Genomic DNA, 20034 nt, shown 5'->3' with positions numbered 1-20034 from the left:
GTAGTCCATGCAGTCAAAAAGAGTCAGACACGACTGAGCTACTTTCACTTTCACTCATACAAAGTAGTTTCTCTGCCCTAAAAATCCCTGTGCTTCAACTATTCATTTCTCCCTCAATGTGCCAGAAAATTGGCAACTACCGATCTTTCTACCATCTACATAATTTCCCTTTATCAAAGTTATATGGTCGAAATTACGCAGTATGTAGCCTTTTCAGTCTGGCTTCTTTCACTTCCCTATATGTGTTTAAGGTCTGCCATATCTTTTCATGGCCTGCTAGCTCATTTCTCTTGATCTTTAAATAATATTTCATTATACGGATGTTTATCCCAGTTTGTTAAACCAGTTTGTATATTCATTCACCTATTTATAACATCTCAGTTGCTTCTAAATTTTGGCAAATATGAATTAAGCTGCTATAAACATTTGTGCACAGGTTTTTGTTTTAAAAGATTTATTTATTTATTGGATGTGCCAGGTCTTAGTTGCACAGGGATCCTTAGTTTCCTGACCAGGGATCAAACCCAGGCCCCCTGCTTTGGGAGCGCTGTCTTAGCCACCGGAACACCAGGAATGTCCCTTGTATGCTGGTTTTTATGTGGACCTGTCTCAGCTTCTTTAGGTAAATACCTAACTGTGGTGATTTCTTGATATGAAGGTAATATTATATTTAGCTTTGATCAAGTAAGAAACTGCCAATCTGTCTTCCAAAGTGACTGTATTATTTTACTTTCCCATTAACAATTTCATTATTTTAATTTGCATTTCTTTAATTAATTGCCAATATTCATTCATTCAACAAATAAGTATTCACTTATTATGTGGCAGGCTGTAGGGCACTAGGGATACAGCAGTAAACAAAACAGACAAAATTGGCTTTCCCTCTGGAACTGATATTCTGGAAACAACATACAAATTTCCTAAATAGCATGTTAGATTGTAAAAAGTACTATGAAGAAAAATAGAAGTGTATGCATGTGGGGTTAACTTTAACTGTCGTGGTCAGGGAAGGTCTCACTGAGAGGTGACTATGAGGAAGAGACCTAAACGAGGTGAAAGAGAATCATATGATAACTGGAAAAGAAGAGTTCCAACATGATAGGATGGCCCTGCGGCAGAACCCTTCCTCCACAAGTAGTGTTTAAAGAACAGCAAAAGTCTAGTGTGACTTTTGGTCTAGTAGCCCAAATCTCTCGGAGAAGGCAATGGCACCCCACTCCAGTACTCTTGCCTGGAGAATCCCATGGATGGAGGAGCCTGGTGGGCTGAGGTCCGTGGGGTCCCTAAGAGTTGGTCACGACTGAGCGACTTCACTTTCACTTTTCACTTTCATGCATTGGAGAAGGAAATGGCAACCCACTCCAGTGTTCTTGCCTGGAGAATCCCAGGGACGGGGGAGCCTGATGGTCTGCCGTCTATGGGGTCACACAGAGTCGGACAGGACTGAAGCGACGCAGCAGCAGCAGCAGCAGCAGCAACAGCAGCAGCCCAAATCTCTAGACTGCCTGTCTTACTAGTCTGTTATGGTTCAGGAAATGGTTCCCTCTTGTTGCTGCTTCTCATAGCTAGAGTTATTCCATTATAATCACTGACCTTATAGCACTATATATTTGGTCAATCACTTCAAGTTGACTAGTCATCATAATTTTTATTGATGGCTCTGTCATATTTGGTAATACAAGGGGCAATAATCTTGTAAAATAAGCAGAATACAAGTAATACAGCTGCTGCTGCTACTGCTGCTAAGTTGCTTCAGTCGTGTCCGACTCTGTGCGACCCCATAGAAGGCAGCCCACCAGGCTCCCCCGTCCCTGGGATTCTCCAGGCAAGAACACTGGAGTGGGCTGCCATTTCCTTCTCCAATGCATGAAAGTGAAAAGTGAAAGGGAAGTCGCTCAGTTGTGTCTGACTCTTTGCGACCCCATGGACTGCAGCCTTCCAGGCTCCTCCATCCATGGGATTTTCCAGGCAAGAGTGCTGAAGTGGGGTGCCATTGCCTTCTCCAAGTAATACAGCTAGTCACATTAATATGGTCTTAAAGTGGGGTCACTCAGTCGCATCCAACTCTTTGTGACCCCATGGACTGGGGCCTACCAGGCTCCTCTGTCCATGGCATTTTCCAGGCAATAGTACTGGAGCGGAATGCTATTTCCTTCTCCAGGGGATCTTCCCCGACCCAGGGTTCGAACCCGGGTCTCTGGCATTGTAGACAGACGCTTTACCGTCTGAGCCACGAAGGAAATCTGGCCTGAGGTAAGCGCTTAAGCTAAGAGCTTCCTTTAGATGCAACCCAGTGTCTCCCCAGGTTATCTTACCAGTCTGTTCTGTACCAAAAATTAACTCTGATGGAAATGATACACTTGCATTGTTCTTAAAAGTTCACCAAAGATGTCTGCACACCTTAAGGGGACCCCTTACAGGACTGAGAAAGCAATGTTATCTTCTAAGGAGTTACATGGCTGTCACCAGAAGGAGAAAAACTGATCTTTAGGATTTGAGCAGGTATTTCTGCCACTGGGGAGGAGGTCTGGGTAATGCACAACGGAGCTGCACAATGCACATTAGAGGGAAGGGAGGAGGCCGAAGAGCAAAGAAAACTTTATAAGCTTAAATTGTCCTCTTGCCTTAAAATTGTTTTCTCTTATTTCATCGAAAGTATTGATAAAAACCAGTAGAGATACGAGCTGAAACCTACGGTTTTATAGCTACTTGTACTAAAGACGAACCCACCATCCGCTGCTGTAAAAGGTACAGCCCTTGATACAACTGACATTCCCTTGTGGCTCAGCTGGTAAGGAATCCGCCCGCAATGCGGGAGACCTGGGTTCGATCCCTGGGTTGGGAAGATGCCCTGCAGAAGGAAACGGCTGCCCACTCCAGTATTCCGGCCTGGAGAATTCCATGAACTGTATAGTCCATGGGGTCGCAAAGAGTCGGACACGACTGAGTGACTTTTACTTCGCTTCACTTGACAAGTAGCCAGGAACCATCTTTCTGATTAACCATCTTTCTGATTAGCAAATCCTACCTTTAAGGGCTAAAATTTCTGATTCGGGGCGATAAGAGACCGACTAGGGAACTCGGCGTAGTTGTCCCAACCCGGCGGGGGAAAGTGGCGCCCCACACTGGCCTTCGAACGACGAAACAGAGGGCCTACGGCGCATTAAAGAAAAGTCCGCGTCATTTTTGAGATGGACACAAAATGGAGCACGAACCCTTCACAGAAGGCACTTTGAGTGACAGCCTTCCGGCCCAGTCCCCAGGGCCTTTGGAAGATTTTTCAAAAGGGCCGCGAAAAGGCCGGGAACCCACAGAGGGTTTGGCTTGCCACGGACCAGACCCTCCCAAGGAGCCTCCCAGAGGGGGCGGTGTCGCCGGAGGGATGACGTAAAAAGGCGTCGCGTTGAGGGTGACGCGTGGCGTAGATGACGTAGGGCTGCGCCTGTCACCCCCGGGGCTTGTTGCGAGGAGGAGCAGGCGCCATGGCGGTTCTGCTGGAGACCACTTTGGGCGACGTCGTCATCGACCTGTACACAGAGGAGCGGCCGCGCGGTGAGGCCCCGGCCCTGCTCACCTCTCGGCGGGCCGCGCTCTTTTTTCCCCCCGCGCTTTTCCTTTTCTTCCCAGTCCCCGGCGTGGACTGGCTGGAGCTTCTGGGCTGATGGTACCCGCGACCGCGCAGTTTATCAGCGGGCCCTGGTTGAAAAGTTTGTTTCTGAGGAGCAACCTTTCTCCGCCTCTGGTGCTGGCCAGTCGGGTGGCAGGTGCTTGTAGTTATTAAATCCCTGTATATGTGTGTGTGTGTGTGTGTGTGTGTGTGTGTGTGTGTGTAGTGCAGGCTGCATATTCAGTGCCCTTAGCTTTTGTGGCTTACTAGTCAGGAACATAGCGAGTATTCCTTGGTGTGTAATCAGTAAGTCTTGATGAAAGCAGGGACGAAGGGCTTGGAGCAGTGAGTGTGGGCATCCCTCCTAGGTAGAGGGAGGGCTGTCCGGAGGTGTGCACCCAGTCTTAGCAAACACTCGTTGATCGCCCACTACGCGAGACTTTGTGCCAAGCCGTGGGATGGGCGTCTTGCCCTCAAAGGTCTAATTTTCCATTGGGGGAAATAGGCGCCGCAAACCATTTAATTTCTTAAGCGATGTAGTGGAAGAATGTGTAAGTTGCCATGGAAACCAGAGGAGGGAGTAATTCTTCCTGGCTGGGGGTGGGGAGAAGCAGAGCTAAAGAAGAATGCAGAGCACTTGAACTCGCTCTCTTAAAAATGGGAGTGAGGGTGTTCTTGTTTGCTTGGAATTTTCTGGAAACGGCAAGTAGATCGGCGTGGCTTGACAGTGTAATGGCAGACCGTGAATCTGGTCATATACGTTTTGTAGGTTAGGTTTGGTCCTGAATAGCCTTGTGTGCCCTACTGAAAACCACAGTCTTTGAAGGGTTTGAAAGCAGGATTGAGAGAGGCGTAACAAACTTGTTTTAGGATAATAGGCAACAATATGGAGAATGTTTCAGAGTGGGGAGAAACTGGAGAAACTGTAACTAAACAGGAGAGTTTAGTTACAATCAGGGTCCTGCCCCCAAGGAATGCAGTTTGTCAAAGAAGATGAAACAAACTATACAATATGGTACCATGAGTGCCTGCTGAGGTGCTGCGCTTTTTTCCGCACTGAGTTATCACCCCCACCCCAGCAACTCTCAACATACATCTATTCCTTTCTTATACTGATGCCTGTGCCCCACATTTCTCCCCACTGTTGTCCTTTTGGCAAACTTCCTGTTTATTAATCAGTTCTCAGGTCAAGCATGATCTGTTCTGTGAAGCTCCCTGTGTCCCTGAGCAGAGTTAAGATTGGTTTCTTTTGCTCTGCCTCAGGTCTTTTATAAATCACATAGTACGTATTTTGTTATACATTTTCCTGTTAGCCTGGAATTATTTTCAAGTCTTGGTCTCCTCTCAAGATGTAAACTTTAAGAGAGCAGGGACTATTCCTTGATTATCTCTGTATCTTGAGCACCTAGCGCAGTGCCTGACACTTTGAAGGTGCACACACCGAAGTGATGGATAATATGTGTTGTATTCAGACTGTTTGTTCAGATCAGATTAGATCAAATCAGTTGCTAAGTCGTGTCCGACTCTTTGCGACCCCATGAGTTGCAGCACGCCAGGCCTCCCTGTCCATCACCAACTCCCGGAGTTCACTCAGACTCACGTCCATCGAGTCAGTGATGCCATCCAGCCATCTCATCCTCTGTTGTCCCCTTCTCCTCCTGCCCCAATCCCTCCCAGCATCAGAGTCTTTTCCAATGAGTCAACTCTTCGCATGAGGTGGCCAAAGTACTGGAGTTTCAGCTTTAGCATCATTCCTTCCAAAGAAATCCCAGGGCTGATCTCCTTCAGAATGGACTGGTTGGATCTCCTTGCAGTCCAAGGGACTCTCAAGAGTCTTCTCCAACACCACAGTTCAAAAGCATCAATTCTTCAGCGCTCAGCCTTCTTCACAGTCCAACTCTCACATCCATACATGACCACAGGAAAAATCATAGCCTTGACTAGACGAACCTTTGTTGGCAAAGTAATGTCTCTGCTTTTGAATATGCTATCTAGGTTGGTCATAACTTTCCTTCCAAGGAGTAAGCGTCTTTTAATTTCATGGCTGCAGTCACCATCTGCAGTGATTTTGGAGCCCCCAAAAATAAAGTCTGACACTGTTTCCACTGTTTCCCCATCTATTTCCCATGAAGTGTTGGGACCAGATGCCATGATCTTCATTTTCTGAATGTTGAGCTTTAAGCCAACTTTTTCACTCTCCACTTTCACCTTCATCAAGAGGCTTTTTAGTTCCTCTTCACTTTCTGCCATAAGGGTGGTGTCATCTGCATATCTGAGGTTATTGATATTTCTCCCGGCAATCTTGATTCCAGCTTGTGCTTCTTCCAGACCAGCGTTTCTCATGATGTACTCTGCATAGAAGTAAAATAAACAGGGTGACAATATACAGCCTTGACGTACTCCTTTTCCTATTTGGAGCCAGTCTGTTGTTCCATGTCCAGTTCTAACTGTTGCTTCCTGACCTGCATACAGATTTCTCAAGAGGCAGATCAGGTGGTCTGGTATTCCCATCTCTTTCAGAATTTTCCACAGTTTATTGTGATCCACACAGTCAAAGGCTTTGGCATAGTCAATAAAGCAGAAATAGATGTTTTTCTGGAACTCTCTTGCTTTTTCCATGATCCAGCAGATGTTGGCAATTTGATCTCTGGTTCCTCTGCCTTTTCTAAAACCAGCTTGAACATCAGGAAGTTCACGGTTCACATATTGACTGTTTGTTCAAGTGATAGAAACTCAGCTGAAACTGCCTTAAAGAAAATAATGGATTGCCTTACGTTATTGGTGTAAGCTTTGAGCTTCCCTCATAGCTCAGTTGGTAAAGAATCCGCCTGCAGTGCAGGAGACTGGTTCAATTCCTGGGTTGGGAAGATCTGCTGGAGAGGGGATAGGCTACCCACTCCAGTATTCTTGGGCTTCTCTTGTGGCTCAGCTGGTAAAGAATCTGCCTGCAATGCGGCAGACCTGGGTTTGATCCCTGGATTGGGAAGATTCCCTGGAGAAAGGAAAGACAACCCACTCCAGTATTCTGGGCTGGAAAATTCCATGGACATGTATAGTCCATGGGGGTCCCAGAGTAGAAAAGGACTGACTTTCACTTTCACTGGGGTAAGCTTTAAGGATGACAGCATCCAGGGCTTCACAGAGTCTTATAGAGAATTGTATTTTTCACCTTTCGGTTTTGTTTTTGAGTTTGACACGTTCCATGTGGAACAGCATTTGGCAAGGAATGGGCCTTTTCCCCTAGAATTATGAGAAATGAAAGGGAGGTAGGATTATCCCACCGAATTAACAGAATGTTTTTTGTGTGTGATTTTGCAGTGTTTCTGGAATGATAGCTTGGAACACTTAAAACATAAATCCATGCTCTTTGTATGTATTTGTAATGTGTATGTAGTTGTGATTGGATATCTACTTATATGTGTAACTACTTATCAATCTGTAATAAATATATTCAGACTTATTTTTCTTTTTTCCTCACTCCTTCTCTCCCTTTTCCTTTTTATAAAAACTTTTTATTATATAAAACTTTAAGCATATACAAAAGTAGAATCATGTAAATGAACTCTCCGGTGTTGATCATCAGCTTCATTTAACAGTTGTTAATGTGTGTTTCATTTATATTGCCACATCTGCTGAATTTTTTGTTTGTTTTTGGCTGCGCCATGCAGCCTGTGGGATCTTACTTCTCTGACCAAGGGTTGAACCTCAGGCCGTGGCAGTGAAAGTGCTGAGTCCTAACCACTGCACTGACAGGAAATTCCTTTACATGACATTAAAGGGCTTCCCTGGTGGCTCAGATGGTAAAGAATCCACCTGCAATGCTGGAGACCTGGGTTTGATCCCTGGGTTGGGAAGAGCCCCTGGAGAAGGAAATGGCAACCCACTCCAGTATTCTTGCGTGGAGAAATTCCATGGACAGAGGAACCTAGCAGGCTACAATCCACGGGGTGGCAAAGAGTCGGACATGACTGAGTCACTAACACATGACATTTATTTAATCTGTAGTTAATTAAAAGGTGCTTGCTCCTTGGAAGAAAAGCTGTGACAAACCTAGGCATCATATTAAAAAGCAGAGACATTACTTTGTTGACAAAGGTCTGTATAGTCAAAGCTATGGTTTTTCCAGCAGTCACGTATGGATGTGAGAGTTGGACCATAAGGAATGCTGAGCCGTGAAGAATTGATGCTTTTGAACTGTAGTGTTGGAAAAGACTCTTGAGAGTCCCTTGGACTACAAGGAGATCCAACCAGTCCATCCTAAAGGAAATCAACTCTGTATACTCATTGGAAGGACTGATGCTGAAGCTGAAGCTCCAGTACTTTGGCCAGCTGATGTGAAGAGCCGACCCTGATGCTGGAAAAGATTGAAGGCAGGAGGAGAAGGGAATGACAGAGGATGAGATGGTTGGATGGCATCACTAACTCAATGGACATGAGTTTGAGCAAGTTCTGGGAGATGGTGAAGGATAGGGAAGCCTGGCATGCTGCAGTCCATGGGGTCTCAAAGTTGAACACGACTAAGTGACTGAACAACAAAAGATATTTAAAAAAAAAAATAACCACAAGCCATGGTCACGTCTAGAGAAATAAGCAATAATTTCTCTTTGTTGTTTAGTTGCTCAGTCCTGTCTGACTCTTTTGTGACCCAATGGGTTGTAAGCCTGCCAGGCTCCTCTGTCCATGGGATTTACCAGGCATGAAGTGGGTTGCCATTTCCTTCTCCAGGATATCCTCCCAATCCAAAGATTGAACCTGTGTCTTCTACATTTGCAGGCAGATTCTTTATCATTGAGCCACCAGGGGAGCCCCAATAATTCCTTAGTAACATTCATGTTTATCTGTTGTCTCATAAACATTTAAAAGAATATTTCATCATTTGAAATGGGATTCAAACAAAGACCATGTATTGTGTTGGTTGATATAGCTCTTAAATGGGGCTTCCCAGGTGGCGTAGTGGTAAAGAATCTGCCCACAGTGCATGGTACTCAAGAGACACAGGTTCAATTTCTGGGTCTGGAAGATCCTCTGGAGGACGGTAGGCTGTTTCACAATGTCTTCCCACCTTGAAATGGCCCCTCTCTACTCTCTGTCAGTCCAGTTTTTTTAATGTTCAGTTTCAGCCTCCAGGAGGTCTTCTCTTTTCCCCAGCCAGAAACAGTCTCTCTTTTCAACTCTTGTGGCATATTTATTAACAAAATTGTACTATTTAAGTGCACCAATGGTATTATCAGGTATGCTCAGTATTATAACTGAGTTCAGGTGTAAGGACCCTCATTTAGTATAAGCTTCTTGAGGGGTAGGGATCCTTCATGTATCTTTCTGTCTGTCTGTTTTCTAGCTTAGTGCCTTGAGAACTTGCTAGAATGTTCCTCTACACCGAGGCTACGAACTTGTTAACAGCAGAGATTTACTGGCATTTGACCTAACAGAGTGCCAAATGCCTAGAGGATACTCAGGGTTTATTGGATAAATGAGTGAATTTATTTTAAAAAGGTGGTACATGTTTAGTGTATGGATATTTGTGAAGGGAATGGCTACCCCCTCCAGTATTCTTGGGGCTTCCCTGGTGGCTCCGACGGTAAAGAATATACTTGCAGTACAGGAGACTTGGATTCAGTCCAGGGTTTGGAAGGTCCCCTGGCGTAGGGTAACAATTCCCTTCTCCAGAGGTACATGGTGAGTGTATGGATCTTCGGGAAGGGCTGTTGAATCATTGTGAAACAGTTGATCCTGGATACTTTGTTTTCTCTAGTGTAAATACGCTGCACCCATTTTCAGATGCTCTGCTAGATCCTTTCCCGTCACAGTGTCCTCTTTAATTTTTTTTTTTCTCTTAACAAAATCAATTCATCAATAGATGATTGCTGATGACTCAGAGAGCTCAAACTGGTGCTCTGTGACAACCTAGAGGGGTGGGTTGGGAAGGGAGGTGGGAGGGAGTTTCAAGAGGGAGGGGATATATGTACACCTATGGCTGATTCATGCTGATATATGGCAGAAACCAACATAATATTGTAAAGCAATTATCCTTCAATTAAAAATAAATTACAAAATAGAAAAAAAATAGATGATTGCTTATCCCAGATAAGTTTTAATTTCCTGTATAGCTCAGATGCCCAAAAAATCCAAAGAAAAAGAGAATAAAAGATAACTTAAAATATATTGCATTTTTCTAGGCTTGGTGGTGGTTTAGTTGCTAAGTGGTGTCTGACTCTTGCGATCTCATGGACTGTAGTCTGCCAGCCTCCTCTGTCCATGGGATTCTCCAGGCAAGAATAGGGGAATGGGTTGCCATTTCTTTTGCCAGGGGATCTTCCTGACCCAGGAGTCAAACCCCAGTCTCCTGCATTGCAGGCAGATTCTTTACCGACTAAGCTATGAGGGAAGCTTACTTATATTTTTTAAATGGCTTTGGACATTTGACCATTTGGGGAGGTTTTTATATGGTGGCTTAGAAATTAAATTATACTAACTGTGCCTTTACTTGATTGAAAATGTGTTTGTGAACTGCTGTGGTAAATTTAGTATTTACTTTTTTTCAGCTTGCTTGAATTTCCTGAAGTTGTGCAAAATAAAATATTACAATTATTGCCTTATTCACAATGTCCAGGTGAGTTGGTAGATATTAGTCATGTTCTTTGTTACTGGAACCATCTAACAAACTCTGAATTAATGAAGTCTCCTATATATTACAGAGGGATTTTATCATACAGACTGGTGATCCTACAGGGACTGGACGTGGAGGAGAATCAGTTTTTGGGTAAGTTTCTTTATTTTCAAATGGATAAAAAATAGAAATTCTTAAAAATGTTAAGTAGTATATTTTAATCTGCATTTTAAAATATGGTTCAAATATAGATTTTTTCCAAGTTCCATAAATGTCTATAGCAAAAAAAAAAGGAGTATTTTTGAATACTGGTACCATTTCTATAAAGAAATGGTAACCTTATATGCTAACTCTAGTGCCCTATATATATAATCTTAGTATGTCTGTATTTCATGTTGAGTGTACTTATATTTTATAACCTTATTATATGTATTTTTAGTCAACTGTATGGTGATCAAGCAAGCTTCTTCGAGGCTGAAAAAGTGCCAAGAATTAAGCACAAGAAGAAGGGCACTGTGTCCATGGTGAACAATGGCAGTGATCAGCATGGATCTCAGGTTAGGAAGTGCGTGAGGAGATGAGTTTTGCTGGAAGGCACCCACGAAATTATCTTTTTGAACTATCTAGTAAGGAAAGACTTTCAACCAAAGATATTTGTTAGAATTGAAAAATGACACTGTTTTCTCCTGTGTTAAAAAAGATCCTTATTATTTTGTTCTTTTGAATGTAAGGCATATCCTTTGGGAGAAATTTAGAAAATACAGGAAAGTACAAAGAAGAAAATAACATTACCTATAATCCCACAATTCATAGATCATCACTGTTCAGAGACACAAAGGCCTGTCCTTGCAGTATTTATTCCTTCTTTCAAAACAGGTCATGTTGAGTACGTTTCATTCACTGTCACAACATTCCCATTGGAGTAGATGCTTTTTTTCCTCAGAGTTTACGTGTGAAAAAACTTGAGATTTGGTTTGTTCAAGTATTTTAAACAATTAAGCATCTGTGTATTTATTGATATTTTATGTATAAACTTAGTGCCTTTCATTTAGTAGTAGTAACAGGTGGGTGAGAAATACCAGTAACAAGTACTAAATGCAGTTAATGTAGAGTCTCTTGTAACTAACAGCAGTTTGAATTATATATATATATATATATATACACACACACACGTATATATTTGTATTTATTAAATGTCTTTTTTATATAGTTTCTTATTACAACAGGAGAGAATCTGGATTACCTTGATGGTGTTCATACAGTGTTTGGTGAGGTGACAGAAGGCATGGACATAATTAAGAAAATTAACGAGACCTTTGTTGATAAGGACTTTGTACCATATCAAGATATCAGGTATGGTTACTATTTATTATTAGAATGTACTACAGTGTTTTAATATGTGATGTTTGCCAGATAATGGGGATGGCATACATAGGACTGGTTTTTGGATAATTCTAAAATGTGAATTAATTGGAGACTGCGTGGGCACAGGAGGGCCTAGAGGAGCTATCCCACGTTGAAGGTCAGGAAGGGTGGCAGTGAGGAGATACCCCTCATCCAAGGTAAGAAGCATTGGCTGTGCTTTGCTGGAGCAGCCGTGAAGAGATACCCCACGCCCAAGGTAAGAGAAACCCAAGTAAGATGGTAGGTGTTGCAAGAGGGCATCAGAGGGCAGACACATTGAAACCATACTCACAGAAAACTAGTCAATCTAATCACACGAGGACCACAGCCTTGTCTAACTCAATGAAACTAAGCCATGCCCGGGGGGCAACCAAGATGGGCGGGTCATGATGGAGAGATCTGACAGAATGTGGTCCACTGGAAAAGGGAATGGCAAACCACTTCAGTATTCTTGCCTTGAGAACCCCATGAACAGTATGAAAAGGCAAAATGATAGGATACTGAAAGAGGAACTCCCCAGGTCAGTAGGTGCCCAGTACGCTACTGGAGATCAGTGGAGAAATAACTCCAGAAAGAATGAAGGGATGGAGCCAAAGCAAAAACAATACCCAGCTGTGGATGTGACTGGTGATAGAAGCAAGGTCCGATGCTGTAAAGAGCAATATTTCATAGGAACCTGGAATGCCAGGTCCATGAATCAAGGCAAATTGAAAGTGGTCAAACAAGAGATGGCAAGAGTGAATGTCGACATTCTAGGAATCAGCGAACTGAAATGGACTGGAATGGGTGAATTTAACTCAGATGACCATTATATCTACTACTGTGGGCAGGAATCCCTCAGAAGAAATGGAGTAGCCATCATGGTCAACAAAAGAGTCCAAAATGCAGTACTTGGATGCAATCTCAAAAACGACAGAATGATCTCTGTTCGTTTCCAAGGCAAACCATTCAATATCACAATAATCCAAGTCTGCCCCAACCAGTAACGCTGAAGAAGCTGAAGTTGAACGGTTCTATGAAGACCTACAAGATCTTTTAGAACTAACACCCAAAAAAGGTGTCCTTTTCATTATAGGGGACTGGAATGCAAAAGTAGTAAGTCAAGAAATACCTGGAATAACAGGCAAATTTGGCTTCGGAGTACAGATTGAAGCAGGGCAAAGGCTAATAGGAGCTGACTGTGGCTCAGACCATGAACTCCTTATTGCCAAATTCAGACTTAAATTGAAGAAAGTAGGGAAAACCACTAGACCATTCAGGTATGACCTAAATCAAATCCCTTATGATTATACAGTGGAAGTGAGAAATAGATTTAAGGGCCTAGATCTCATAGATAAGAGTGCCTGATGAACTATGGAATGAGGTTTGTAACATTGTACAGGAGACAGGGATCAAGACCATCCCCATGGAAAAGAAATGCAAAAAGGCAAAATGGCTGTCTGGGGAGGCCTTACAAATAGCTATGAAAAGAAGAGAAGGGAAAAGCAAAGGAGAAAAGGAAAGATATAAACATCTGAATGCAGAGTTCCAAAGAATAGCAAGAAGAGATAAGAAAGCCTTCTTCAGCGATCAATGCAAAGAAACAGAGGAAAACAACAGAATGGGAAAAACTAGAGATCTCTTCAAGAAAATCAGAGATACCAAAGGAACATTTCATGCAAAGATGGGCTCGATAAAGGACAGAAATGGTATGGACCTAACAGAAGCAGAAGATATTAAGAAGAGATGGCAAGAATACACAGAAGAACTGTACAAAAAAGATCTTCACGACCCAGATAATCACGATGGTGTGATCACTGACCTAGAGCCAGACATCCTGGAATGTGAAGTCAAGTGGGCCTTAGAAAGCATCACTACAAACAAAGCTAGTGGAGGTGATGGAATTCCAGTGGAGCTATTCCAAATCCTGAAAGATGATGCTGTGAAAGTGCTGCACTCAATATGCCAGCAAATTTGGAAAACTCAGCAGTGGCCACAGGACTGGAAAAGGTCAGTTTTCATTCCAATCCCAAAGAAAAGCAATGCCAAAGAATGCTCAAACTACCACACAGTTGCACTCATCTCACACGCTAGTGGAGTAATGCTCAAAATTCTCCAAGCCAGGCTTCAGCAATATGTGAACCGTGAACTTCCTGATGTTCAAGCTGGTTTTAGAAAAGGCAGAGGAACCAGAGATCAAATTGCCAACATCTGCTGGATCATGGAAAAAGCAAGAGAGTTCCAGAAAAACATCTATTTTTGCTTTATTGACTATTCCAAAGCCTTTAACTGTGTGGATCAGAATAAACTGTGGAAAATTCTGAAAGAGATGGGAATACCAGACCACCTGATCTGCATCTTGAGAAATCTGTATGCAGGTCAGGAAGCAACAGTTAGAACTGGACATGTAACAACAGACTGGTTCCAAATAGGAAAAGGAGTACGTCAAGGCTGTATATTGTCACCCTGTTTATTTAACTTCTATGCAGAGTACATCATGAGAAACGCTGGACTGGAAGAAACACAAGCTGGAATCAAGATTGCCGGAAGAAATATCAATAACCTCAGATATGCAGATGACACCACCCTTATGGCAGAAAGTGAAGAGGAACTCAAAAGCTTCTTGATGAAGGTGAAAGACAAGAGTGAAAAAGTTGGCTTAAAGCTCATTCAGAAAACGAAGATCATGGCATCTGGTCCCATCACTTCATGGGAAATAGATGGGGAAACAGTGTCAGACTTTATTTTTGGGGGCTCCAAAATCACTGCAGATGGTGACTGCAAGCCATGAAATTAAAAGACGCTTACTCCTTGGAAGGAAAGTTATGACCAACCTAGATAGCATATTCAAAAGCAGAGACATTACTTTGCCAACTAAAGGTCCATCTAGTCAAGGCTATGGTTTTTCCTGTGGTCATGTATGGATGTGAGAGTTGGACTGTGAAGAAGGCTGAGCGCCGAAGAATTGATGGTTTTGAACTGTGGTGTTGGAGAAGACTCTTGAGAGTCCCTTGGACTGCAAGGAGATCCAACCAGTCCATTCTGAAGGAGATCAGCCCTGGGATTTCTTTGGAAGGAATGATGCTAAAGCTGAAACTCCAGTACTTTGGCTACCTCATGCGAAGAGTTGACTCATTGGAAAAGACTCTGATGCTGGGAGGGACTGGGGGCAAGAGGAGAAGGGGATGACAGAGGATGAGATGGCTGGATGGCATCATTGACTCTATGGACGTGAGTCTGAGTGAACTCCAGGAGCTGGTGATGGACAGGGAGGCCTGGCGTGCTGCGATTCATGGGGTCACAAAGAGTCGGACATGACTGAGCGACTGATCTGATCTGATCTGAAGAATCTTTATAATAGAGAAGACCGTTACCCTACTGATTATAATTGCTTATCTTGGGAGGAATTACTAATTCTTTAGGTTTTTAAAGAAATTCAGATTATTGAGAGAGATGACAAGATTACTAAGATATAGCTATTCATGTTATATCTTAGCATAATGCAGAGAATTAATATATAATATCAAGCAATCAAAAGCAATGACACTAACTGTCAAAGTATATCCTAGTAATACCCTTGTACAATAAAATTTAAGAGTTTGTGGATTTTTTTTTTTTGGCATTAGGGATACTTAAGATATTTGTTATAATTTTTATAAATAGTGAAGCATGGATTCTGAAATAATATGAATGTAACATTTGACTTGGATTTATTTTGTAAGGATAAATCATACAGTGATTTTAGATGATCCATTTGATGATCCTCCTGATTTATTAATTCCTGATCGATCACCAGAACCTACAAGGGAACAACTAGATGTGAGTCGAGTCTTCTTATGATTGAATGTACATACGTATTAACGTTTTACACGGATTTTGCTTTTTACCTTTTTAAAACTTATTTCTCCAGAATGATTATCTTGCTTGATCAGTAATACTAAGCAAAGTTTGCAGTTCTTTTTCTCTTCCATAGAGACACTCATTTTTCTACCTATCTTTTCCCTAATATTCTTTATTTAGTTTCTGTTCCACCAGAACAGTCTTAGCTCTGGATACAAATACCTTGGGGAAATATTTTTCTTACCTCTTAACTCTAGATAGGAGTATAGCTTTAAGACTAAATTACATTGTCGGCTTGTGAGGGAACTTTTCAACTGGGGACACTTTTGAGCCAGGCTGGAATGCAGAAATTTCTGTGGCATAGTGGAGACTTCCCCTCAGATCTTTTAAGGTGTAAATTTCTGCTTAATGAGACTTCCTCAAAGCTAAATTTATCTCTATAGTTAGGGTTTAATCGTTAATTTCTAAGATCATTTATCTTCTGTGTTGAGCATTTACTTGGGTACCAGATAGTTCTTATATAAATGTTTATTTTGATTTAAAAATAAATTAGAAGCCTAGTTTAGCCCATATTAATGAATTAGCTTAAATCAGTTTTCAGAGATTTATAAGTTTGTTTCACATTTGTGAAACAAATCTTTTAACAAAGTTGATGGAACTAAGAATAAAGCATAATGTCTCATGTTTCTAAGATTTATATATATATATATATGAGTAACTTCTGCCTTACAGAGTGGTCGAATTGGAGCAGATGAAGAAATTGATGATTTCAAAGGGAGATCAGCTGAAGAAGTAGAAGAAATAAAGGCTGAAAAAGAGGCCAAAACTCAAGCTATTCTACTAGAAATGGTAAAGTAATTACTTTGTTCAAATAGTTACTCAGCAGGGTGTTCAATACATACTCATTGTGAATTTATTCCTGACTTTTTGATAGTATTAAAATATTAGAAATTTAGCTCAGAGTTCTTTTCTGGGTTAAATTTGATAGGACATTATAACACATATGAAAGGAAACAATTTGGTTCTACTGTCAGTGTAGTGTCAAATGCATTTTAAACACATGGGAAATGGGTATCTAGTTTATATTAATTGGATTTCAGTTGCTTGTACTTATCAGCCATGAAATTAAAAGACACTTACTCCTTGGAAGGAAAGTTATGACCAACCTAGATAGCATATTCAAAAGCAGAGACATTACTTTGCCAACAAAGGTCCATCTAGTCAAGGCTATGATTTTTCCAGTAGTCATGTATGGATGTGAGAGTTGGACTGTGAAGAAAGCTGAGCGCCAAAGAATTGATGCTTTTGAACTGTGGTGTTGGAGAAGACTCTTGAGAGTCCCTTGGACTGCAGGGAGATCCAACCAGTCCATTCTGAAGGAGATCAGCCCTGGGATTTCTTTGGAAAGAATGATGCTAAAGCTGAAACTCCAGTACTTTGGCCACCTCATGTGAAGAGTTGACTCATTGGAAAAGACTCTGATGCTGGGAGGGACTGGGGGCAGGAGGAGAAGGGGATGACAGAGGATGAGATGGCTGGATGGCGTCACTGACTCGATGGACGTGAGTCTGAGTGAACTCCGGGAGTTGGTGATGGACAGGGAGGCCTGGCGTGCTGCGACTCATGGGGTCGCAAAGAGTCGGACACGACTGAGCGACTGAACTGATCTGAATACTTATCTCAGTTTTAAAGTTTCTTGGACTGAATTTTAAGTATTATAAAGAATAATGCTTTGTATATCTCTAGTACTGAGATTAAATAATAAAATAGTAATTATAGGATAAAATAAACCTGGGCAGAAATTGAACACTCTAAAATGTACTCCTTTTCTCTTTTACTAGCAATATGGAATCATTTGGGAACAGTTATTCAGTACATGATTATTTCACCTACTAGGCTTTTTTTCCCGTTTCTTATTTTTGTGGAATAGATACACCTTTCATGTAGTAGATCATCAATTTTGAAATGGATAGTTAATAATTACGTTTTTATTACTAACATCATTTTATGTAGTAGTGCTTTTCAGATTCCTTATCTGTTTTAAAATCTGTATTAGCATCACTAGTCTGAAGGAACAAATATTAAAGACTATAATTCAAGAAAACTTTACTGAATTAAAAAAGTTAAAAATGCACAGTTTAATGAACATACTGTGTTACCTGAGAATTCTGACCCAGAACAGTCAACACGGAGACAAACTCTAAGAAAATTATGGACTTAAAAGAAAAATCTTTTGAACACCTGGCAGCAAAAGTAAGTGATTTACAAGGGAAAGAACATTAGATTATCATTAGAGTTTGAACAAATAATAGAAAGTTTATGCCAGAATAAAAGGGTTTAACATATTCCATAAACTTGTTATTTTCAGAGAATTTCAAATTTACAGAAAAAAAAAATAATGCAGAGAACTTCTATGTACCTTTTACTCGGGTTCATCCTTTTTTTCTTTTTTTTTTTTTGGCCACACCACATGGCAAGTGAAACTATGAGCCATGCCATGTAGGGCCAGCCAAAATGGACAGGTCGTGGTGGAGAGTTCTGACAAACCATGATCCAGTGGAGAAGGGAATGGCAAACCACTTAAGTATTCTTACCTTGAGAATCCCATGAACAGTATGAAAAGGAAAAAAGATATGACACTGAAAGATGAACTCCTGAGGTCAGTAGGTACCCAGTATGCTTCTGGAGAAGAGCAGAAAAGTAGCTCCAGAATGAAGAGGCTGAGCCAAAGCAAAAACAATGCCGAGTTGTGGATGTGACTGGTGATAGGAAGTCAAGTCAGATGCTGTAAAGAACAATATTGCTTAGGAATTTGGAATGTTAGGTGTATGAATCAAGGTAAATTGAAAGTGGTCAAACAGGATGGCAAGAATGAACATTGATATTTTAGAAATTAGTGAACTAAAATGGACGGGAATGGGTGAATTCGGTTTAGGTGAGTATTGTATCTACTACTGTGAGCAAGAATTCCTTAGAAGAAATAGAGTAGCCATCATATTCAACAAGAGTCCGAAATGTAGTACTTGGGTGTAATCTCAAAAATGACAGAATGATCTCTTGTTTCCAAGGCAAACCATTTTTACAGTAATCCAAGTCTATGCCCCAACCACTAATGCCGAAGAAGCTGAAGTTGAACGGTTCTATGAAGACCTACAAGACTTTCTACAACTAACATCAAAAAAAGATGTCCTTGTCATCATAAGGGACTGGAATGCAAAAGTAGGAGGTCAGGAGATACCTGGAGTAACAGGCAAGTTTGACCTTGGAGTAAAATAGGAAGCAGATCAAAGGCTAACAGAGTTTTGACAAGAGAACGCACTAGTCATAGCAGACACCCTCTTCTAACAACACAGGAGACAGCTCTACACATGGACATCACTAGATGGTCAATACTGAAATCAGTTTGATTGTTTCTTTGCAGCCAAAGATGGAGAAACTCTATAGAGTCAGCAAAAACAAGAGGGGGAACTGACTGTGGCTCAGATCATAAACTCTTTATTGCCAAATTCAGACTTAAATTGTCTGAGGAGGCCTTACAAATAACTGAGAAAAGAGAAATGAAAGGCAAAGTGAAAAGGAAAGATATATCTATTTGAAGGCAGAGTTCCAAAGAATAGCAAGGAGAAATAAGAAAGCCTTCCTCAATGATCCATGCAAAGAGATAGAGGAAAACAATAGAATGTGAAAGACTAGAGATCTCTTCTAGAAAATAGAGATACCAAGGGAACATTTCATGCAAAGATGGGCACAAGAAAGGACAGAAATAGCATGGACCTGACAGAAGCAGAAGATATTAAGAAGAGGTGACAAGAATACACAGAAGAACTATACAAAAAAGATCTTCATGACCCATTTAACCATGATGGTGTGATCACTCACCTAGAGCCAGACATCCTAGAATGCAAAGTCAAGTGGGCCTTAGAAAGCATCACTACAAACAAAGCTAGTGGAGGTGATGGAATTCCAGTTGAGCTATTTCAAATCCTAAAAGATGATGCTGTGAAAGTGCTACACTCAATATGCCAGCAAATTTGGAAAACTCAGCAGTGGCACCTGGACTGGAAAAGATCAGTTTTCATTCCAATCCCAAAGAAAGGCAATGCCAAGAATATTCAAACTACCACATAATTGTACTCATTTCACACGCTAGCAGAGTAATGTTCAAAATTCTCTAAGCTAGGCTTCAGCAGCATGTGAACTGAGAACTTCCAGATCACGCTGGATTTAGAAAAGGCAGAGAAACCAGAGATCAAATTGCCAACATCAGTTGGATCATTGAAAAAGCAAGAGAGTTCCAGAAAAACATCTGGTTCATTGACTATGCTAAAGCCTTTGACTATGTGGATCACAACAAACTGTGGAAAATTCTTCAAGAGATAGGAATACGAGACCATCTGACCTGCCTCCTGAAAAATCTGTATGCAGGTCAGGAAGCAACAGTTAGAACTGGACATGGAACAACGGACTGGTTCCAAATTGGGAAAGGAGTTCATCAAGGCTGTCTATTGTCACCTTGCTTATTTAACTTATATTTAGAGTATGTCATGTGAAATGCCGGACTGGATGAAACACAAGCTGCAATCAATGATTGCTGGGA

General features: G+C 41.5%; 1 protein-coding gene across 2 annotated transcripts in view; it reads left to right on the top strand.

Annotated features, from left to right (window-relative positions):
* The first annotated feature begins 3460 nt into the window (after window positions 1–3460).
* PPIL4 (peptidylprolyl isomerase like 4) overlaps window positions 3461–20034 on the top strand; it is a 40658-nt gene continuing 24084 nt past the window's right edge. The window contains exons 1-7 of one of the 2 annotated variants that reach the window (XM_086318239.1): window positions 3461–3552; window positions 10150–10217; window positions 10303–10367; window positions 10654–10771; window positions 11425–11567; window positions 15320–15416; window positions 16170–16286. In XM_086318239.1, the coding sequence (XP_086174365.1) occupies window positions 3483–3552; window positions 10150–10217; window positions 10303–10367; window positions 10654–10771; window positions 11425–11567; window positions 15320–15416; window positions 16170–16286 (678 nt within the window). In that variant the 5' untranslated portion in view covers window positions 3461–3482. Of the gene's footprint in view, window positions 3765–10149; window positions 10218–10302; window positions 10368–10653; window positions 10772–11424; window positions 11568–15319; window positions 15417–16169; window positions 16287–20034 lie in introns of both variants that reach the window. The other variant, XM_086318238.1, reaches the window with a different exon arrangement.

Source organism: Bos grunniens, chromosome 9 (assembly GCF_055505025.1).
Source record: "Bos grunniens cultivar Pamir isolate PY7600 chromosome 9, Bosgru_T2T1.0, whole genome shotgun sequence".
NCBI classification, from domain to species: domain Eukaryota; kingdom Metazoa; phylum Chordata; class Mammalia; order Artiodactyla; family Bovidae; genus Bos; species Bos grunniens.
This window is presented reverse-complemented; position numbering and strand designations above follow the sequence as displayed.